The sequence below is a fragment of the Anomaloglossus baeobatrachus genome, unplaced genomic scaffold (genome assembly GCF_048569485.1).
Source record: "Anomaloglossus baeobatrachus isolate aAnoBae1 unplaced genomic scaffold, aAnoBae1.hap1 Scaffold_692, whole genome shotgun sequence".
Classification (NCBI taxonomy): domain Eukaryota; kingdom Metazoa; phylum Chordata; class Amphibia; order Anura; family Aromobatidae; genus Anomaloglossus; species Anomaloglossus baeobatrachus.
In genome coordinates, this window is record NW_027445066.1 from 106,525 (window position 1) to 129,660 (window position 23,136).

The 23,136-nt window shown below is 57.2% G+C and overlaps 1 protein-coding gene across 1 annotated transcript; it reads left to right on the plus strand.

Annotated features, from left to right (window-relative positions):
• Positions 1–1,582: 1,582 nt before the first annotated feature.
• On the plus strand, positions 1,583–22,582 carry LOC142286656 (alanine--tRNA ligase, cytoplasmic-like). Its single transcript, XM_075333385.1, has 8 exons — positions 1,583–1,661; positions 3,739–3,894; positions 8,904–9,092; positions 9,169–9,314; positions 21,144–21,335; positions 21,536–21,680; positions 22,179–22,324; positions 22,417–22,582. Exons 2-8 carry the CDS (start codon positions 3,751–3,753, stop codon positions 22,565–22,567), a joined length of 1,113 nt encoding a protein of 370 aa, XP_075189500.1. The 5' UTR covers positions 1,583–1,661; positions 3,739–3,750; the 3' UTR covers positions 22,568–22,582.
• Positions 22,583–23,136: the final 554 nt, after the last annotated feature.

The following is a 23,136-nucleotide window of genomic DNA, read 5'->3' on the forward strand; positions in this document are numbered from 1 at the left end:
GTCTTCTGTGTACCCCGGCTGTATCTCATCTTCTGTGTACCCCGGCTGTATCTCATCTTCTGTGTACCCCGGCTGTATCTCGTCCTCTGTGTACCCCGGCTGTATCTCATCTTCTGTGTACCCCGGCTGTATCTCGTCCTCTGTGTACCCCGGCTGTATCTCATCTTATGTGTACCCCGGCTGTATCTTATCTTCTGTGTACCCCGGCTGTATCTCATCTTCTGTGTACCCTGGCTGTATCTCATCTTCTGTGTACCCCGGCTGTATCTCATCTTCTGTGTACCCCGGCTGTATCTCATCTTCTGTGTGCCCCGGCTGTATCTCATCTTCTGTGTGCCCCGGCTGTATCTCATCTTCTGTGTACCCCGGCTGTATCTCGTCCTCTGTGTACCCCGGCTGTATCTCGTCCTCTGTGTACCCCGGATGTATCTCGTCCTCTGTGTACCCCGGATGTATCTCATCCTCTGTGTACCCCGGCTGTATCTCGTCCTCTGTGTACCCCAGCTCTATCTCGTCCTCTGTGTACCCCGGATGTATCTCATCTTCTGTGTACCCCGGCTGTATCTCGTCCTCTGTGTACCCCGGCTGTATCTCGTCCTCTGTGTACCCCGGATGTATCTCGTCCTCTGTGTACCCCGGATGTATCTCATCCTCTGTGTACCCCGGCTGTATCTCGTCCTCTGTGTACCCCAGCTCTATCTCGTCCTCTGTGTACCCCGGCTGTATCTCATCTTCTGTGTACCCCGGCTGTATCTCGTCCTCTGTGTACCCCGGCTGTATCTCATCTTCTGTGTACCCCGGCTGTATCTCGTCCTCTGTGTACCCCGGCTGTATCTCGTCCTCTGTGTACCCCGGCTGTATCTCGTCCTCTGTGTACCCCGGCTGTATCTCATCTTCTGTGTGCCCCGGCTGTATCTCATCTTCTGTGTACCCCGGCTGTATCTCATCTTCTGTGTACCCCGGCTGTATCTCGTCCTCTGTTTACCCCGGCTGTATCTTATCTTCTGTGTACCCCGGCTGTATCTCATCTTCTGTGTACCCCGGCTGTATCTCGTCCTCTGTGTATCCCGGCTGTATCTCATCTTCTGTGTACTTCGGCTGTATCTCATCTTCTGTGTACCCCGGCTGTATCTCGTCCTCTGTGTATCCCGGCTGTATCTCATCTTCTGTGTACCCCGGCTGTATCTCGTCCTCTGTGTATCCCGGCTGTATCTCATCTTCTGTGTACCCCGGCTGTATCTCGTCCTCTGTGTATCCCGGCTGTATCTCATCTTCTGTGTACCCCGGCTGTATCTCGTCCTCTGTGTATCCCAGCTGTATCTCATCCTCTCGGGACATGTGTGACAGGCTCGTACACAGCGCCCTCTGCTGGTCCATGGATTGTTCGCGCCCCCCTCAGCGCCCCCCTCAGCGCCCGCCTCCGCTCCTCGCTCCCGCCCGGATCACCCCCTGTCACATGACCACTGCGCCTTGTGTCTCCCCAGTTGCATCAGCCGGGAGCCTCGTTTTAGATGACTGGCAGCTGAGTCACCCAATAGAATCGTACAACCAGCACATGTAAGCCAATCACCGCCGAGTTAGGGCGGGGCTTCTGTCAGCGGTTTCTGTCCAAGAGGAGACAACGTGAAAAGCCGAAGAAGCGACAGGAGGAGACCCCGGAGGTAAAGAGGCGGCGGAGCGGCCCGGGGGGAGCGGAACCGGCCCGGGGGGAACGGAGCCGGCATGTGAGGGAGCGGAGCCGGCCCGGGGGGAGCGGAACCGGCCCGGGGGGAGCGGAACCGGCATGTGAGGGAGCGGAGCGGCCCGGGGGGAGCGGAACCGGCCCGGGGGGAGCGGAACCGGCCCGGGGGGAGCGGAACCGGCCCGGGGGGAGCGGAACCGGCATGTGAGGGAGCGGAGCGGCCTGGGGGGAGCGGAGCGGCCCGGGGGGAGCGGAGCGGCCCGGGGGGAACGGAACCGGCATGTGAGGGAGCGGAGCCGGCATGTGAGGGAGCGGAGCCGGCATGTGAGGGAGCGGAGCCGGCATGTGAGGGAGCGGAGCCGGCATGTGAGGGAGCGGAGCCGGCCCGGGGGGAACGGAGCCGGCATGTGAGGGAACGGAGCCGGCCCGGGGGGAGCGGAGCCGGCATGTGAGGGAGCGGAGCCGGCCCGGGGGGAGCGGAGCCGGCATGTGAGGGAGCGGAGCCGGCGTGTGAGGGAGCGGAGCCGGCATGTGAGGGAACGGAGCCGGCCCGGGGGGAACGGAACCGGCATGTGAGGGAACGGAGCCGGCCCGGGGGGAGCGGAGCCGGCGTGTGAGGGAACGGAGCCGGCCCGGGGGGAACGGAACCGGCGTGTGAGGGAACGGAGCCGGCCCGGGTGGGAACGGAACCGGCGTGTGAGGGAACGGAGCCGGCCCGGGGGGAGCGGAGCCGGCGTGTGAGGGAGCGGAACCGGCCCGGGGGGAGCGGAGCCGGCATGTGAGGGAACGGAGCCGGCCCGGGGGGAACGGAACCGGCATGTGAGGGAACGGAGCGGCCCGGGGGGAGCGGAGCCGGCATGTGAGGGAACGGAGCCGGCCCGGGGGGAACGGAACCGGCATGTGAGGGAACGGAGCCGGCCCGGGGGGAACGGAACCGGCATGTGAGGGAACGGAACCGGCCCGGGGGGAGCGGAGCCGGCGTGTGAGGGAGCGGAACCGGCCCGGGGGGAGCGGAGCCGGCATGTGAGGGAACGGAGCGGCCCCGGGGGGAGCGGAGCCGGCATGTGAGGGAACGGAGCGGCCCGGGGGGAGCGGAGCCGGCATGTGAGGGAACGGAGCCGGCCCGGGGGGAACGGAACCGGCATGTGAGGGAACGGAGCCGGCCCGGGGGGAACGGAACCGGCATGTGAGGGAGCGGAACCGGCCCCGGGGGGAGCGGAGCCGGCGTGTGAGGGAGCGGAACCGGCCCGGGGGGAGCGGAGCCGGCATGTGAGGGAACGGAGCCGGCCCGGGGGGAACGGAACCGGCATGTGAGGGAACGGAGCGGCCCGGGGGGAGCGGAGCCGGCATGTGAGGGAACGGAGCCGGCCCGGGGGGAACGGAACCGGCATGTGAGGGAACGGAGCCGGCCCGGGGGGAACGGAACCGGCATGTGAGGGAACGGAGCCGGCCCGGGGGGAACGGAACCGGCATGTGAGGGAGCGGAACCGGCCCGGGGGGAGCGGAGCCGGCGTGTGAGGGAGCGGAACCGGCCCGGGGGGAGCGGAGCCGGCGTGTGAGGGAACGGAGCGGCCCGGGGGGAGCGGAGCCGGCATGTGAGGGAACGGAGCGGCCCGGGGGGAACGGAACCGGCATGTGAGGGAACGGAACCGGCCCGGGGGGAGCGGAGCCGGCATGTGAGGGAACGGAGCCGGCCCAGGGGGAGCGGAGCCGGCATGTGAGGGAGCGGAGCCGGCATGTGAGGGAGCGGGGAGGGAGAGGATTGAATGTCTGGGGGGAGGGGAATAGAAACCGGGGTTTGGGGGGGAATTATCCCCGGTATAGAGGGGGATGCTGGGGACTCCCCTGTACATAGACGTGTGTGGTTGGGGGGATGGGGATCCCCCCCTTATATAGATGTTTGGGGGGCATTTCTGCTTTCGGGTTCTGGCTTTCGCTGGTCTATGATCTCGGTGGTCTCGCTGTATTCTGGGGTTCATGGCACTTCACCCCCCCCATCCCCCCCTGATGTGACTGATTCTGGGGGTCGCCTTATAATGTGGGGTCTTTTTCCGCAGGTCACGGTCACCATGACGACGACACTGACAGCTTCCGCCATCCGACAGAAGTTCATCGACTTCTTCAAGGAGAATGGTCACACGTACGTCCACTCCTCGGCCACCGTCCCCCTGGAAGACCCCACGCTGCTGTTTGCCAACGCCGGCATGAACCAGGTCAGTGTCCGCTGTGTGCGGTGGTGTCCGGCCTGTGGCCCCCCGCGCTGCGGAGCGGCTCCTACAATATATAATACATGGGGGGGCAGCGCTGCGGAGCGACTCCTACAATATATAATACATGGGGGGGCAGCGCTGCGGAGCGGCTCCTACAATATATAATACATGGGGGGGCGGCGCTGCAGAGCGGCTCCTACAGTATATAATACATGGGGGGGGCGGCGCTGCAGAGCGGCTCCTACAGTATATAATACATGGGGGGGCGGCGCTGCGGAGCGGCTCCTACAATATATAATACATGGGGGGGGCAGCGCTGCGGAGCGGCTCCTACAGTATATAATACATGGGGGGGCAGCGCTGCGGAGCGGCTCCTACAATATATAATACATGGGGGGCAGCGCTGCGGAGCGGCTCCTACAATATATAATACATGGGGGGGCAGCGCTGCAGAGCGGTTCCTACAATATATAATACATGGGGGGGCAGCGCTGCGGAGCGGCTCCTACAGTATATAATACATGGGGGGGCGGCGCTGCGGAGCGGCTCCTACAATATATAATACATGGGGGGGGCAGCGCTGCGGAGCGGCTCATACAATATATAATACATGGGGGGGCAGCGCTGCGGAGCGGCTCCTACAATATATAATACATGGGGGGCAGCGCTGCGGAGCGGCTCCTACAATATATAATACATGGGGGGGCAGCGCTGCGGAGCGGCTCCTACAATATATAATACATGGGGGGGCAGCGCTGCGGAGCGGCTCCTACAATATATAATACATGGGGGGGCAGCGCTGCGGAGCGGCTCCTACAATATATAATACATGGGGGGGCAGCGCTGCGGAGCGGCTCCTACAATATATAATACATGGGGGGGCAGCGCTGCGGAGCGGCTCCTACAATATATAATACATGGGGGGGGCAGCGCTGCGGAGCGGCTCCTACAATATATAATACATGGGGGGGCAGCGCTGCAGAGCGGCTCCTACAATATATAATACATGGGGGGCAGCGCTGCGGAGCGGCTCCTACAATATATAATACATGGGGGGGCAGCGCTTGCGGAGCGGCTCCTACAGTATATAATACATGGGGGGGCGGCGCTGCGCTGCGGAGCGGCTCCTACAATATATAATACATGGGGGGGCAGCGCTGCAGGAGCGGCTCCTACAATATATAATACATGGGGGGGCAGCGCTGCGGAGCGGCTCCTACAATATATAATACATGGGGGGGCAGCGCTGCGGAGCGGCTCCTACAGTATATAATACATGGGGGGGGCAGCGCTGCGGAGCGGCTCCTACAATATAAAATACGTGGGGGTCAGCGCTGCGGAGCGGCTCCTACAGTATATAATACATGGGGGGGCAGCGCTGCGGAGCGGCTCCTACAATATATAATACATGGGGGGGCAGCGCTGCGGAGCGGCTCCTACAGTATATAATACATGGGCGGGGCAGCGCTGCGGAGCGGCTCCTACAATATATAATACATGGGGGGGCAGCGCTGCGGAGCGGCTCCTACAGTATATAATACATGGGGGGGGCAGCGCTGCGGAGCGGCTCCTACAATATATAATACATGGGGGGCAGCGCTGCAGAGCGGCTCCTACAATATATAATACATGGGGGGCAGCGCTGCGGAGCGGCTCCTACAATATATAATACATGGGGGGGGCAGCGCTGCGGAGCGGCTCCTACAATATATAATACATGGGGGGGCAGCGCTGCGGAGCGGCTCCTACAATATATAATACATGGGGGGGGGCAGCGCTGCGGAGCGGCTCCTACAATATAAAATACGTGGGGGTCAGCGCTGCGGAGCGGCTCCTACAGTATATAATACATGGGGGGGGCAGCGCTGCGGAGCGGCTCCTACAATATATAATACATGGGGGGGCAGCGCTGCGGAGCGGCTCCTACAATATATAATACATGGGGGGGCAGCGCTGCGGAGCGGCTCCTACAGTATATAATACATGGGCGGGGCAGCGCTGCGGAGCGGCTCCTACAATATATAATACATGGGGGGGCAGCGCTGCGGAGCGGCTCCTACAGTATATAATACATGGGGGGGGCAGCGCTGCGGAGCGGCTCCTACAATATATAATACATGGGGGGCAGCGCTGCAGAGCGGCTCCTACAATATATAATACATGGGGGGCAGCGCTGCGGAGCGGCTCCTACAATATATAATACATGGGGGGGGCAGCGCTGCGGAGCGGCTCCTACAGTATATAATACATGGGGGGGGCAGCGCTGCGGAGCGGCTCCTACAATATATAATACATGGGGGGGCAGCGCTGCGGAGCGGCTCATACAATATATAATACATGGGGGGGCAGCGCTGCGGAGCGGCCTCATACAATATATAATACATGGGGGGGCAGCGCTGCGGAGCGGCTCCTACAATATATAATACGTGGGGGGGGCAGCGCTGCGGAGCGGCTCCTACAATATATAATACGTGGGGGGGCAGCGCTGCGGAGCCACTCATACAATACGTGGGCTGCAGCGTTCAGGGCAGAATGTGGTGAATTTTCCATCAGAATTTGGGAAGTTGTGAAATATAAATGTCTGTTCTGTTCCTGATCTGAGGATGAATCTGCTGCACCTCATCTCCAGGATAGGAGAGGTCACCACTTACTGCAGGGATGTATCACATCAGCCATGTACAGTGCAACCAGAAGACTCCAGCCGCTCTCTATACAGACACATCTACAGGTTTTCCCCCCGCTCTCTATACAGACACATCTACAGGTTTTTCCCCCCCCACTCTCTATACAGACACATCTGCAGGTTTCCCCCCCCCCACTCTCTATACAGACACATATGCAGGTTTTCCCCTCTGCTCTCTATACAGACACATCTGGAGGGGTTTCTCTCCACTTTCTATACAGACACATCTGCAGGGTTTTCCCTCTGCTCTCTATACAGACATCTGCAGGGTTTTCCCTCTGCTCTCTATACAGACACATCTGCAGGGTTTTCCCTCTGCTCTCTATGCAGACACATCTGCGGAGTTTTTCCCTCTGCTCTCTATATAGACATCTGCAGGTTTTCCCCTCTGCTCTCTAAATAGGCACATCTGCAGGTTTCCCCTCCTCTCTCTATACAGACACATCTGCAGGTTTCCCCTCCTCTCTCTATACAGGCACATCTGCAGGTTTCCCCTCCTCTCTCTATACAGGCACATCTGCAGGTTTCCCCTCCTCTCTCTATACAGGCACATCTGCAGGTTTTTCCCTCTGCTCTCTATACAGGCACATCTGCAGGTTTTTCCCTCCGCTCTCTATACAGGCACATATGCAGGTTTTGCCCTCCTCTCTCTATACAGGCACATCTGCGGGGTTTTCTCTCGTTTTTGGACAGTTAGGAAGCAATATTATTTCTATTTGCCAAATGCCAGAATAATGAGAGAGAGAAAGAGAATGTTTTCAGGGCATTTTTATTTACTTTCTGCACAGTGAGAAGTTTCCATACATAAGAGCACTGTGTCTTTATACACTATGGGACCGCCCATATGATGATGTCATGTCTTTGGAAGCTTCTGATAGGCTTATTGGCCACATCTGAGTTAATTACAGACACACCTGTGGATATATTGTAATGCACCTGATACACACGGCTTCTTTATGCATCATCAGGGGAAAGTCACAAGAAATCAGCCAAGATCTCAGGAAGAGAATTGTGTACTTGCACAAGTCTGGTTCATCCTTGGGGCAATTTCCAGATACCTCAAGATGCCTCATTCATCTGTACAAACATTATACGCAAGTACAAACAAGATGGGAATGTGCAGCCATCACACCGCTCAGGAAGGAGACTGGTACTGTGCACCAGAGATGAGCGTGCTTTGGTCAGACATGTGCAGATCAACCCAAGAACAAAAGCAAAAGACCTTGTGAAGATGCTGGAGGAAGCTGGTAAGATTGTGTCATTATCCACAGTGACACAACAAAAGCAGAAGACCTTGTGAAGATGCTGGCGGAAGCTGGTAACATTGTGTCATTATCCACAGTGACACAACAAAAGCAGAAGACCTTGTGAAGATGCTGGCGGAAGCTGGTAACATTGTGTCATTATCCATAGTGACACAAAAAAAGCAGAAGACCTTGTGAAGATGCTGGAGGAAGCTGGTAAGATTGTGTCATTATCCACAGTGACACAATAAAAGCAGAAGACCTTGTGAAGATGCTGGCGGAAGCTGGTAACATTGTGTCATTATCCATAGTGACACAACAAAAGCAGAAGACCTTGTGAAGATGCTGGAGGAAGCTGATAAGATTGTGTCATTATCCACAGTGACACGGGTCCTGTATTAACATGGGCTGAATGACCACTCTGCAGGAAGAAGCCATTACTCCAAAAGAAACAGAAAAAGCCAGATTAAGGTTTGCAAATGCACACAGGAACACAGACCTTTAATATGTGGAGACGTCCTGTGGTCTGAGGAAACTAACATTGAAGTGTTTGGCCATAATGACCATCGTTACGTTTGAAGCCTAAGAACATCATCCAGCTGTGACACACGGGGGCAGCAGCATCATGTTGTGGGGGTTGTTTTGCTGCAGGAGGGGACTGGTGACGTCACAAAATAGATGCATCATGAGGAAAGAAGATTGTGGCCATACTGAAGAACATCTCAAGACATCAGCCAGGAGCTTACAGCTTGGGCGGAAATGGGGCTTCCAAATGGACAATGACCGGAAGCTACTGCCAAACTGGGTACACAGGGGCTTGAGGAGCACAGAGTCAATGTTTTGGAGTGGCCATCATAAAGCCCTGATCTCAGTCCTGGAGGAGTGGGTGATGGGGTGGGGGTGAGCATGGCCAGGGAGGTGGATGAACTGGATGGGGGAAAGTGGGTGAACTAGGGGCGGGGGGGGGGAGGGGGGGGGGGGGACAGGGTTTGGCAAAGAGGGTGGCAGTAGTGATGTCCCTGCAGGGGATGCTGGGGGTTGTGGTTCTCCCCTGTACGTCTGACACGGCTCCTCTTCTTCTCCAGTTCAAGCCGATCTTCCTGAACACCATAGACCCCTCTCACCCGATGGCCAGGCTGAGCCGCGCCGCCAACACTCAGAAGTGTATCCGCGCCGGGGGGAAGCACAACGACCTGGACGACGTGGGGAAGGACGTCTACCATCACACCTTCTTCGAGATGCTGGGATCCTGGTCTTTTGGAGATTACTTCAAGGTGAGGCCTGGTGCCCAGTGCAGCGGGCGCAGTGATGGCCGCCCTGCGAGTACTAACCCTGTGCTTCCCCCTGCAGGAGCTGGCATGTAAACTGGCCCTGGACCTTCTGACCAAGGAGTTTGGCATCGACATTGAGCGCCTGTACGTCACCTACTTTGGTGGTAACGAGGCGGCCGGTCTAGATCCAGACTTGGAATGTAAACAGATCTGGCTCAACCTGGGGTAAGATGGGGTTGGGTGGGTCTTGGAGGGGGTGGGGTACATTGTGCCACCTCACTGCTCGGGGGGTGCCCCTGGGGTGGGGTACACTGTGCTGGCTCCTCACTGCTCGGGGGAATGGGGGCCTGGGGTGGGGGACGCTGTGCCGCCTCACTGCTCGGTGGGAATGGGGCCCCCGGGGTGGGGGACGCTGCGCCACCTCACTGCTCGGGGGGAATGGGGCCTGGGGTGGAGGACGCTGTGCCTCCTCACTGCTCGGGGGGGGCCCCCGGGGTGGGGGATGCTGTGCCGCCTCACTGCTCGGGGGGAATGGGGGCCCCCGGGGTGGGGGACGCTGTGCCGCCTCACTGCTCGGGTGAATGGGGCCCCCGGGGTGGGGGACGCTGCGCCACCTCACTGCTCGGGGGAATGGGGCCCCTGGTGTCGGGGACGCTGACACTTCTTCGTAAAGGATGGGTGCAGCATCTCTGGGGCAATGACGACTCTTCTGTTTTCTTCGGCGCTCTATTGGGAGACCCAGACGATTGGGTGTATAGCACTGCCGTCCGGAGGCCACACAAAGCAATTACACTAAAAAGTGTAAGGCCCCTCCCCTTCTGGCTATACACCCCCAGTGGGATCACTGGCTCACCAGTTTTCTGCTTTGTGCGAAGGAGGTCAGACATCCACGCATAGCTCCACTGTTTAGTCAGCAGTAGCTGCTGGCTATATCGGATGGAAGAAAAGAGGGCCCATATGGGGCCCCCCAGCATGCTCCCTTCTCACCCGCGGTGGTGCTTGTAAGGTTGAGGTACCTATTGCTGGTACAGAGGCTGGAGCCCACATGCTGTTTTCCTTCCACATCCCCTGGAGGGCTCTGTGGAAGTGGGATCTTGCCGGCCCCCAAGCCCTGGGGCCGGGCTCCATCCACAGACCCATAGAACCTGCTGGATTGGGAGCGGGAGTGCCGTTCAGGGACAAGGCCCTGCAACTTTCAGGTACTCTGTGTCCCCGGCAGGCACGGACACTCTCAGGGCTTGCTGAGCGTTGTAGTGCGCCGGGGACAGTGGCGCTGTGCGCTGGGGTTAGGTCACTGCAGCTTTGCTGAGTGACGTTGTGTGTTGGGAACTGCTGCGCCGACCGCTCCTGGAGCAGCGGCGCAGCTGCGACTTGTGGTGCGCCGGGGGCTTTGCGCCGACCGCGCTTTTACGGCGGCGGCACTTCTAACTTTAGCCCCCGGCTTCTGCGGCCTAGCGCCGCTTTCGTTCCCCGCCCCCACCCTGTCAATCAGGGTAGGGGAGAGACGCTGCTCAATTGGCAGCGCCGAGGGCTGGAGCTTTATTTACATGCTCCAGCCCTCTCACTAGGCACAGGGGGAAGCAGACTTCCCGCTCTTCGTCGGTGTACGCCCAGGGCCCCGCCCCCCCTCTCCACAAGGACGCCGGCAGCCATTACACATGCGATCTGGCTGGGGAAAGGCAGCAGGCTCTGGGAGACCCAGACTAGAGGGATTTCTGGCGACCACACACCGCTCCTAAGCGGGCGGTAAGCTGCACAGTAGTGCAGGCCCCACTAGTGCCTCAGTGATATATTAGTGTACTTTTTTCTTGGTACCATATATATATATATAGTTGCACTGTAAGGTCGCTTCTTGGCTGGACACCCTGTACTGCTCTGAGGAGGCAGCAACATGTCATCCGCAAAACGCAAGGGTGCCAAGGCACAGGCTGTGTACACTGTTTGTACTGCATGTGGGGCTGATCTACCGGCAGGCTCCAAAGACTCACATTGTATGCAATGTTCAGTCCCAGTGGCACTTCGTCAGCCAGAGCCTATTGTGGTGGTAGCCCAGGCAGAGGCGCCTGTGAACCCTGCCCCGGTGACGGGGACAGACTTTGCAGTGTTTGCTGATAAAATGTCTGAGGCTATGACAAAAATCCTGGAGACCTTGCAGGCCAGGCCAGTTCCTCAGACCATGGACACTGCTGTGGCTATGCTCTCTAGTCCCCCTCAGTTGGAACTAATCCGTACTTCAAGGGGGTCTCAAGCATCACAGCCTGAAGTCTCTGACTCAGATGACAGTCCCAGGCAGCCTAAGCGAGCTCGCTGGGAAAGACCCTCGACGTCATCACACTGCTCAGGGTCTCAGCGAGAAGAATCTCTCTGTGATGAGACTGAGGACGGTGATCAGGATTCTAATCCTGAGGCCCCTCTCAATCTGGATGCCCCTGATGGTGACGCCATGGTTAATGACCTTATATCGGCAATTAATAGACTGTTGGATATTTCTCCCCCAGCCCCTTCTGCAGAGGAGGCAGCTGCACAGCAGGAGAAGTTCCATTTCCTGTATCCCAAGCGTAAATTAAGTGCTTTTTTGGACCACTCTGACTTCAGAGAATCAATCCAGAAACACGACGCTCATCCAGACAAGCGTTTCTCTAAACGTTCTAAGGATACCCGTTATCCTTTTCCCGCTGAAGTGGCCAAACGCTGGACCCAGTGCCCAAAGGTGGATCCCCCAATTTCCAAGCTTGCGGCTAGATCCATAGTCGCAGTAGAGGATGGCGCTTCACTTAAAGATGCCAACGACAGACAGATGGACCTTTGGTTGAAATCTGTCTATGAAGCTATCGGCGCGTCGTTTGCTCCAGCATTCGCGGCCGTGTGGGCACTACAGGCTATTTCAGCGGGTTTAGCACAGGTGGATGCTATCATGCATCCAGCAGTGCCACAGGTGGCGTCCCTAACTTCGCAAATGTCTGCGTTTGCGACCTATGCTATCAACGCTGTCCTAGAATCTACGAGCCGTACCTCTATGGCGGCCGCCAATTCTGTGGTTTTGCGCAGAGCCTTATGGTTAAAGGACTGGAAAGCAGATGCTGGTTCCAAAAAATGCTTAACCAGCTTGCCATTATCTAGAGACAGACTGTTTGGTGAGCCATTGGCTGAAATCATAAAACAGTCCAAGGGTAAGGACTCTTCCTTGCCACAGCCCAGAGCAAGTAAACCTCAACAGAAAAAGTGGCAGTCGAGGTTTCGGTCCTTTCGAGGCTCGGGCAAGCCCCAATTCTCCTCGTCCAAAGGGACTCAGAAAGGGCAAGGGAGCTCAGATTCCTGGCGGGCTCACTCACGCCCCAGGAAAGCAAATGGAGGAACCGCTTCCAAGGCGGCTACCTCATGACTTTCGGCCTCCTCCCTCCGCATCCTCGGTCGGTGGCAGGCTCTCCCGCTTTTGCGACATTTGGCTGTCACAGGTCAAAGACCGGTGGGTAACAGACATTTTGTCTCGCGGGTACAGAATCGAGTTCAGTTCTCGGCCTCCACTTCGGTTCTTCAGAACCTCCCCACACCCCAACCGAGCAGATGCCCTGCTGCAGGCGGTGGACTCTCTAAGAGCAGAAGGAGTCGTGATCCCTGTTCCCCCTCTGGAACGGGGGTGAGGATTTTACTCCAATCTCTTTGTGGTTCCAAAAAAGGACGGCTCCTTCCGTCCTGTTCTGGACCTAAAACTGCTCAACAAGCATGTGAACGCCAGGCGGTTCCGGATGGAATCCCTCCGCTCAGTCATTGCCTCAATGTCCCAAGGAGATTTCCTAGCATCAATAGACATCAAAGATGCTTATCTCCACGTGCCGATTGCTACGGAGCACCAACGCTTTCTGCGTTTCGTGATAGGAGACGAACATCTTCAGTTCGTGGCTCTGCCATTTGGTCTGGCGACAGCCCCCCGGGTGTTCACCAAGATCATGGCGGCAGTGGTAGCAGTCTTGCACTCTCACGGACACTCTGTGATCCCTTACTTGGACGATCTACTGGTCAAGGCACCCTCTCAGGAGGCATGCCAACTCAGCCTGAATGTTGCGCTGGAGACTCTCCAGGCGTTCAGGTGGATCATCAACTTCCCAAAGTCAAATCTGTCACCGACCCAATCACTAACGTATCTTGGCATGGAGTTTCATACTCTCTCAGCGATAGTGAAGCTTCCGCTGGACAAGCAGCGGTCTCTACAGACGGGGGTGCAGGCTCTCCTTCAAGGTCAGTCGCACTCCTTAAGACGCCTCATGCACTTCCTCGGGAAGATGGTGGCGGCAATAGAGGCGGTTCCGTTTGCGCAGTTTCATCTGCGTCCACTTCAATGGGACATTCTCCGCCAATGGGACGGGAAGTCGACATCCCTGGACAGGAAAGTCTCCCTTTCCCAGACGGCCAAAGACTCTCTGCAGTGGTGGCTTCTTCCCACCTCATTATCACAGGGAAGATCCTTCCTACCACCGTCCTGGGCGGTGGTCACGACAGACGCGAGTCTGTCAGGGTGGGGAGCAGTGTTTCTCCACCACAGGGCTCAGGGTACGTGGACTCAGCAGGAGTCCATCCTTCAGATCAATGTTCTGGAAATCAGAGCAGTGTATCTTGCCCTACTAGCCTTCCAGCAGTGGCTGGAAGGAAGGCAGATCCGAATTCAGTCGGACAACTCCACAGCGGTGGCATACATCAACCACCAAGGGGGGACACGCAGTCGGCAAGCCTTCCAGGAAGTCCGGCGCATTATGATGTGGGTGGAAGCCACGGCCTCCACCATATCCGCAGTTCACATCCCCGGCGTAGAAAACTGGGAAGCAGACTTCCTCAGTCGCCAGGGCATGGACGCAGGGGAATGGTCCCTTCACCCGGACGTGTTTCAGGAAATCTGTCGCCGCTGGGGGGTGCCGGACGTCGACCTAATGGCGTCCCGGCACAACAACAAGGTCCCAACATTCATGGCACGGTCTCGCGATCAAAGAGCTCTAGCAGCAGACGCCCTAGTGCAAGATTGGTCGCAGTTCCGGCTCCCTTATGTGTTTCCACCTCTGGCACTCTTGCCCAGAGTGCTACGCAAGATCAGATCCGACTGCAGCCGCGTCATACTCGTCGCTCCAGACTGGCCGAGGAGGGCGTGGTATCCGGATCTGTGGCATCTCACGGTCGGCCAACCGTGGGCGCTACCAGACCGACCAGACTTACTGTCCCAAGGGCCGTTTTTCCATCGGAATTCTGCGGCCCTGAACCTGACTGCGTGGCCATTGAGTCCTGGATCCTAGCGTCTTCAGGCTTATCCCAAGGGGTCGTTGCCACCATGAGACAGGCTAGGAAGCCTACGTCTGCTAAGATCTACCACAGAATGTGGAGGATATTCTTATCCTGGTGCTCTGCTCAGAGAGTGTCTCCCTGGCCATTTGCATTACCTACCCTTCTTTCTTTCCTCCAATCTGGGTTAGAAAAAGGTTTGTCGCTCGGCTCCCTTAAAGGGCAAGTCTCGGCGCTATCCGTCTTTTTTCAGAAGCGTCTAGCACGTCTTTCTAAGGTGCGCACGTTCCTACAGGGGGTTTGCCATATAGTTCCCCCGTACAAGCGGCCGTTAGATCCATGGGATCTGAACAGGGTACTAGTTGCCCTCCAGAAGCCGCCCTTCGAGCCTCTGAAGGAGGTTTCACTTTCTAGACTATCACAGAAAGTGGCTTTTCTGGTAGCGATCACATCTCTTCGGAGAGTGTCTGAGCTAGCAGCGCTGTCATCCAAGGCTCCCTTCCTGGTCTTCCACCAGGACAAGGTAGTGCTGCGCCCCATTCAGGAGTTTCTTCCGAAGGTGGTATCCTCTTTTCATCTTAATCAGGATATCTTTTTGCCTTCGTTTTGTCCTCATGCAGTTCATCGGTATGAGAAGGATTTACATTTGTTAGATCTGGTGAGAGCACTCAGAATCTACATTTCCCGCACAGCGCCCCTGCGCCGTTCGGATGCACTTTTCTTCGGCGCTCTATTGGGAGACCCAGACGATTGGGTGTATAGCACTGCCTCCGGAGGCCACACAAAGCAATTACACTAAAAAGTGTAAGGCCCCTCCCCTTCTGGCTATACACCCCCCGTGGGATCACTGGCTCACCAGTTTTCTGCTTTGTGCGAAGGAGGTCAGACATCCACGCATAGCTCCACTGTTTGTAGTCAGCAGTAGCTGCTGACTATATCGGATGGAAGAAAAGAGGGCCCATATGGGGCCCCCAGCATGCTCCCTTCTCACCCGCGGTGGTGCTTGTAAGGTTGAGGTACCTATTGCTGGTACAGAGGCTGGAGCCCACATGCTGTTTTCCTTCCACATCCCCTGGAGGGCTCTGTGGAAGTGGGATCTTGCCGGCCCCCAAGCCCTGGGGCCGGGCTCCATCCACAGACCCATAGAACCTGCTGGATTGGGAGCGGGAGTGCCGTTCAGGGACAAGGCCCTGCAACTTTCAGGTACTCTGTGTCCCCGGCAGGCACGGACACTCTCAAGGCTTGCTGAGCGTTATAGTGCGCCGGGGACAGTAGCGCTGTGCGCTGGGGTTAGGTCACTGCAGCTTTGCTGAGTGACGTTATATGTTGGGAACTACTGCGCCGACCGCTACTGGAGCGGCGGCGCAGCTGCGACTTGCGGTGCGCCGGGGACTTTGCGCCGACCGCGCTTTTACGGCGGCGGCGCTTCTACTTTAGCCCCCGGCTTCTGCGGCCTAGGCCGCTTCGTTCCCGCCCCCACCCTGTCAATCAGGGTAGGGGAGAGACGCTGCTCAATAGGCAGCGCCGAGGGCTGGAGCTTTATTTACATGCTCCAGCCCTCTCACTAGGCACAGGGGGAAGCAGACTTCCCGCTCTTCGTCTGTATACGCCCAGGGCCCGCCCCCCCTCTCCACAAGGACGCCGGCAGCCATTACACATGCGGCTGGCTGGGGAAAGGCAGCAGGCTCTGGGAGACCCAGACTAGGGGGATTTCGGCGACCACACACCCGCTCCTAAGCGGGCGGTAAGCGGCACTTAGTGCTGGCCCCACTTGTGCCTCAGTGATATATTAGTGTACTTTTTCTTGGTACCATATATATATATATTTGCACTGTAAGGTCGCTTCTTGCTGGACACCCTGTACTGCTCTGAGGAGGCAGCAACATGTCATCCGCAAAACGCAAGGGTGCCAAGGCACGGGCTGTGTACACTCTTTGTACTGCATGTGGGGCTGATCTACCGGCAGGCTCCAAAGACTCACATTGTATGCCATGTTCAGTCCCAGTGGCACTTCGTCAGCCAGAGCCTAATGTGGTGGTAGCCCAGGCTGAGACGCCTGTGAACCCTGCCCCGGTGACGGGGACAGACTTTGCAGTTTTTGCTGATAAAATGTCTGTGACTATGACAAAAATCCTGGAGACCTTGCAGTCCAGGCCAGTTGCTCAGGCCATGGACACTGCTGTGTCTATGCTCTCAGGTCCCCCTCAGTTGGAACTAATCCGTACTTCAGGGGGGTCTCATGCATCACAGGCTGAAGTCTCTGACTCAGATGACAGTCCCAGGCAGCCTAAGCGGGCTCGCTGGGAAAGACCCTCCACGTCATCACACTGTTCAGGGTCTCAGCGACAAGAGTCTCTCTGTGATGAGACTGAGGACGGTGACCAGGATTCTAATCCTGAGGCCCCTCTCAATCTGGATGCCCCTGATGGTGACGCCATGGTTAATGACCTTATATCGGCAATTAATAGGCTGTTGGATATTTCTCCCCCAGCCCCTTCTGCAGAGGAGGCAGCTGCACAGCAGGAGAAGTTTCATTTCCTATATCCCAAGCGTAAATTAAGTGCGTTTTTGGACCACTCTGATTTCAGAGAATCGATCCAGAAACACGACGCTCATCCAGACAAGCGTTTCTCTAAACGTTCTAAGGATACCCGTTATCCTTTTCCCTCTGAGGTGGCCAAACGCTGGACCCAGTGTCCAAAGGTGGATCCCCCAATTTCCAAGCTTGCGGCTAGATCCATAGTCACAGTAGAGGATGGCGCTTCACTTAAAGATGCCAACGACAGACAGATGGACCTTTGGTTGAAATCTGTCTATGAAGCTATCGGCGCGTCGTTTGCTCCAGCATTCGCGGCCGTGTGGGCACTCCAAGCTATTTCAGCTGGTTTAGCACAGGTGGATGCTGTCATGCATCCAGCAGTGCCGCAAGTGGCGTCCCTAACTTCGCAAATGTCTGCGTTTGCGACCTATGCTATTAATGCTGTCCTAGAATCTACGAGCCGTACCGCTATGGCGTCCGCCAATTCTGTGGTTTTGCGCAGAGCCTTGTGGTTAAAGGACTGGAAAGCAGATGCTGGTTCCAAAAAATGCTTAACCAGCTTGCCATTATCTAGAGACAGACTGTTTGGTGAGCCATTGGCTGAAATCATAAAACAGTCCAAGGGTAAGGACTCCTCCTTGCCACAGCCCAGAGCAAGTAAACCTCAACAGAAAAAGTGGCAGTCGAGGTTTCGGTCCTTTCGAGGCTCGGGCAAGGCCCAATTCTCCTCGTCCAAAAGGAGTCAGAAAGAACAAGGGAACTCAGATTCCTGGCGGGCTCACTCACGCCCCCAGGAAAGCAAATGGAGGAACCGCTTCCAAAGCGGCTACCTCATGACTTTCGGCCTCCTCCCTCCGCATCCTCGGTCGGTGGCAGGCTCTCCCGCTTTTGCGACATTTGGCTGTCACAGGTCAAAGACCGGTGGGTAACAGACATTCTGTCTCGCGGGTACAGAATAGAGTTCATTTCTCGACCTCCACTTCGGTTCTTCAGAACCTCCCCACACCCCAACCGAGCAGATGCCCTGCTGCAGGCGGTGGACTCTCTAAGAGCAGAAGGAGTCGTGATCCCTGTCCCCCCTCTCGAACGGGGGCGAGGATTTTACTCCAATCTCTTTGTGGTTCCAAAAAAGGACGGCTCCTTCCGTCCTGTTCTGGACCTAAAACTGCTCAACAAGCATGTGAACGCCAGGCGGTTCCGGATGGAATCCCTCCGCTCAGTCATTGCCTCTATGTCTCAAGGAGATTTCCTAGCATCAATAGACATCAAAGATGCTTATCTCCACGTGCCGATTGCTACAGAGCACCAACGCTTTCTACGCTTCGTGATAGGAGACGACCATCTTCAGTTCGTAGCTCTGCCATTTGGTCTGGCGACAGCCCCGCGGGTGTTCACCAAGATCATGGCGGCAGTGGTAGCAGTCTTGCACTCTCACGGACACTCTGTGATCCCTTACTTGGACGATCTACTGGTCAAGGCACCCTCTCAAGAGGCATGCCGACTCAGCCTGAATATTGCACTGGAGACTCTCCAGGCGTTCGGGTGGATCATCAACTTCCCAAAGTCAAATCTGTCACCGACCCAATCACTAACGTATCTTGGCATGGAGTTTCATACTCTCTCAGCGATAGTGAAACTTCCGCTGGACAAGCAGCGGTCTCTACAGACTGGGGTGCAGGCTCTCCTTCAAAGTCAGTCGCACTCCTTAAGACGCCTCATGCACTTCCTTGGAAGATGGTGGCGGCAATAGAGGCGGTTCCGTTTGCGCAGTTTCATCTGCGTCCACTTCAATGGGACATTCTCCGCCAATGGGACGGGAAGTCATCATCCCTGGACAGGAAGGTCTCCCTTTCCCAGACGGCCAAAGACTCTCTGCAGTGGTGGCTTCTTCCCACTTCATTATCACAGGGAAGATCCTTCCTACCACCGTCTTGGGCGGTGGTCACGACAGATGCGAGTCTGTCAGGGTGGGGAGCAGTCTTTCTCCACCACAGGGCTCAGGGTACGTGGTCTCAGCAGGAGTCCACCCTTCAGATCAATGTTCTGGAAATCAGAGCAGTGTATCTTGCCCTACTAGCCTTCCAGCAGTGGCTGGAAGGAAGGCAGATCCGAATTCAGTCGGACAACTCCACAGCGGTGGCATACATCAACCACCAAGGGGGGACACGCAGTCGGCAAGCCTTCCAGGAAGTTCGGAGGATTCTGATGTGGGTGGAAGCCACAGCCTCCACCATATCCGCGGTTCACATCCCCGGCGTAGAAAACTGGGAAGCAGACTTCCTCAGTCGCCAGGGCATGGACGCAGGGGAATGGTCCCTTCACCCAGACGTGTTTCAGGAAATCTGTCGCCGCTGGGGGGTGCCGGACGTCGACCTAATGGCGTCACGGCACAACAACAAGGTCCCAACCTTCATGGCACGGTCTCGCGATCAAAGGGCACTGGCGGCAGACGCCCTAGTGCAAGATTGGTCGCAGTTCCGGCTCCCTTATGTGTTTCCACCTCTGGCACTCCTGCCCAGAGTGCTACGCAAGATCAGATCCGATTGCAGCCGCGTCATACTTGTCGCCCCAGACTGGCCGAGGAGAGCGTGGTATCCGGATCTGTGGCAGCTCACGGTCGGCCAACCGTGGGCACTCCCAGACCGACCAGACTTACTGTCCCAAGGGCCGTTTTTCCATCGGAATTCTGCGGCCCTGAACCTGACTGTGTGGCCATTGAGTCCTGGATCCTAGCGTCTTCAGGATTATCCCAAGGGGTCGTTTCCACCATGAGACAGGCTAGGAAGCCCACGTCCGCTAAAATTTACCATAGAACGTGGAGGATATTCTTATCCTGGTGCTCTGCTCAGGGAGTGTCTCCCTGGCCATTTGCATTGCCTACATTTCTTTCTTTCCTGCAATCTGGGTTAGAAAAAGGTTTGTCGCTCGGCTCCCTTAAAGGGCAAGTCTCGGCGCTATCCGTCTTTTTTCAGAAGCGTCTAGCACGACTTTCTAAGGTACGCACGTTCCTGCAGGGGGTTTGTCATATCGTACCCCCGTACAAGCGGCCGTTAGATCCATGGGATCTGAACAGGGTACTAGTTGCCCTCCAGAAGCCGCCCTTCGAGCCTCTGAAGGAGGTTTCACTTTCTAGACTATCACAGAAAGTGGTTTTTCTGGTAGCGGTCACATCTCTTCGGAGAGTGTCTGAGCTAGCAGCGCTGTCATCCAAAGCTCCTTTCCTGGTGTTCCACCAGGACAAGGTTGTGCTGCGTCCTATTCAGGAGTTTCTCCCGAAGGTGGTATCCTCTTTTCATCTTAATCAGGATATCTCTTTGCCTTCGTTTTGTCCTCATGCAGTTCATCGGTATGAGAAGGAATTACATTTGTTGGATCTGGTGAGAGCACACAGAATCTACATTTCCCGCACGGCGCCCTTGCGCCGTTCGGATGCACTCTTTGTCCTTGTCGCTGGTAAGCGCAAAGGGTCGCAGGCTTCTAAAGCCACCCTGGCTCGATGGATCAAAGAACCAATTCTTGAAGCCTACCGTTCTGCTGGGCTTCCGGTTCCATCAGGGCTGAAGGCCCATTCTACCAGAGCCGTGGGTGCATCCTGGGCATTACGACACCAGGCTACGGCTCAACAGGTGTGCCAGGCAGCTACCTGGTCGAGTCTGCACACTTTCACCAAACATTATCAGGTGCATACCTATGCTTCGGCGGACGCCAGCCTAGGTAGAAGAGTCCTGCAGGCGGCAGTTGCCTCCCCGTAGGGGAGGGCTGTCTTGCAGCTCTAACATGAGGTATTTCTTTACCCACCCAGGGACAGCTTTTGGACGTCCCAATCGTCTGGGTCTCCCAATGGAGCGCCGAAGAAGAAGGGAATTTTGTTACTTACCGTAAATTCCTTTTCTTCTAGCTCCTATTGGGAGACCCAGCACCCGCCCTGTTGTCCTTCGGGATTTTTGGTTGTTTTTCGGGTACACATGTTGTTCATGTTGAACGGTTTTCAGTTCTCCGATGTTACTCGGAGAGAATTTGTTTAAACCAGTTCTTGGCTTTCCTCCTTCTTGCTTTTGCACTAAAACTGGTGAGCCAGTGATCCCACGGGGGGTGTATAGCCAGAAGGGGAGGGGCCTTACACTTTTTAGTGTAATGCTTTGTGTGGCCTCCGGAGGCAGTGCTATACACCCAATCGTCTGGGTCTCCCAATAAGAGCTAGAAGAAAAGGAATTTACGGTAAGTAACAAAATTCCCTTCTTTCCTCTCAGGCTTCCAGAGAGCCGCATTCTACCAGGCAGCATGAAGGACAACTTCTGGGAGATGGGGGACACGGGCCCCTGCGGACCCTGCAGTGAGATGCACTTTGACCGGATCGGGGGCCGTGATGCCGCTCACTTGGTGAATATGGACGACCCCAACGTGCTGGAGATCTGGAATCTGGTGTTCATTCAGTTTAACAGGTAACAGACTGTGCGGCAGCGGGTGCGGGCCCTGGTTCCGGTGGGGCTCGCGGGTGCGGGCCCTGGTTCCGGTGGGGCTCGCGGGTGCGGGCCCTGGGACTTCTAGGGCTTGTGCATTCTTCTGTATATAGAGTTGGGGGCCGCTTCCTCCCATCGCTGTATCTGTAGCCCCCCGACACTACGTGGCTGTTCTCTTATAGGGAAAGTGATGGGAGCCTGAAACCGCTGCCCAAGAAAAGTATTGACACCGGGATGGGGCTGGAGCGGCTGGTGTCCGTGCTGCAGACCAAGATGTCCAACTACGACACCGACCTCTTTGTGCCGTACTTTGACGCCATCCAGAAGGTACAAGTGATGCCGCGCTGTGGGGGGGTGTTCCGGGTGCCCCGCTGAGGAGGGAGGGTCCCAGGTGCTGAGGAGGGGGGGGGGGGGGGGGAGGGTCCCGGAAGCCGTGCTGTGGGGGGGACTCGTAGGCCGTGGGGGTGCTGGGCTGTGGGGGGGAGGGGCGTCCCGCGTACCGTGCGGTGGGAGGGTCCCGCGTACCGTTAGACTGATATCCGCCCCACTCGTGGATAATTTGGCTGTCATCTGCAGAGATTAAGGGGTTAAACATGGTCTGACGTCTTCACCATTGACTCTTTCATGGATCAGTATAAACCATAAGACCCTCAGGTGGATCTTGGGGTACAGTCTGCCGTGCGTTGTACGGACCCCCGTCACTGTCCTGCTTCTGGGGCTGTGATTTCTGCACTTTCCTCCAGAGCGTCTCCCCTGCTGCCCCCGCTCGCAGTCTCCACCCCGGGCTCAGTGGTGTCTGGTCCTGTCACGTGTCTGTACCCGCAGGGCACCGGTGCCAGGCCGTATTCTGGCAAGGTGGGTGCAGAGGATGAGGACGGCATAGACATGGCGTACAGAGTGCTTGCAGATCACGCCAGGACGATCACGGTTGCCCTTGCTGATGGCGGCAGACCGGACAATACGGGCCGTGGGTGAGTCTTGTAGCCCGCGGTCGGTACGTCTGTGGTGCGCGGGTCGGGACGTCTGTGGTGGCGCAGTTGCCTCATCTCGTCTTTACTCGCAGATATGTCTTGCGTCGTATCCTCCGCCGCGCTGTGAGATACGCACACGAGAAGCTCAATGCGGCCAAAGGATTCTTTGCTTCCCTGGTTGATGTGGTCGTCCTGTCACTGGTAAGTGTCGCCCCTCCCTGCGCTGCCGTCTCCCCGCTGTAGTGTCGCCCTCCCTGCGCTGCCGTCTCCCCGCTGTAGTGTCGCCCTCCCTGCGCTGCCGTCTCCCCCGCTGTAGTGTCGCCCTCCCTGCGCTGCCGTCTCCCCACTGTAGTGTCGCCCTCCCTGCGCTGCCGTCTCCCCGCTGTAGTGTCGCCCTCCCTGCGCTGCCGTCTCCCCCGCTGTAGTGTCGCCCCTCCCTGCGCTGCCGTCTCCTCGCTGTAGTGTCGCCCTCCCTGCGCTGCCGTCTCCCCGCTGTAGTGTCGCCCTCCCTGCGCTGCCGTCTCCCCGCTGTAGTGTCGCCCTCCCTGCGCTGCCGTCTCCCCGCTGTAGTGTCGTCTCCCCGCTGTAGTGTCGCCCTCCCTGCGCTGCCGTCTCCCCGCTGTAGTGTCGCCCTCCCTGCGCTGCCGTCTCCCCGCTGTAGTGTCGCCCCCTCTGCCCTCCCTGTGCTGCCGTCTGCCCGCTGTAGTGTCGCCCCCGCTGTGCTGCCGTGTCACCTGCCCGCTGTAGTGTCGCCCCCCGCTGTGCTGCCGTGTCGCCCGCCCGCTGTAGTGTCGCCCTCTTCTGTCCATTCA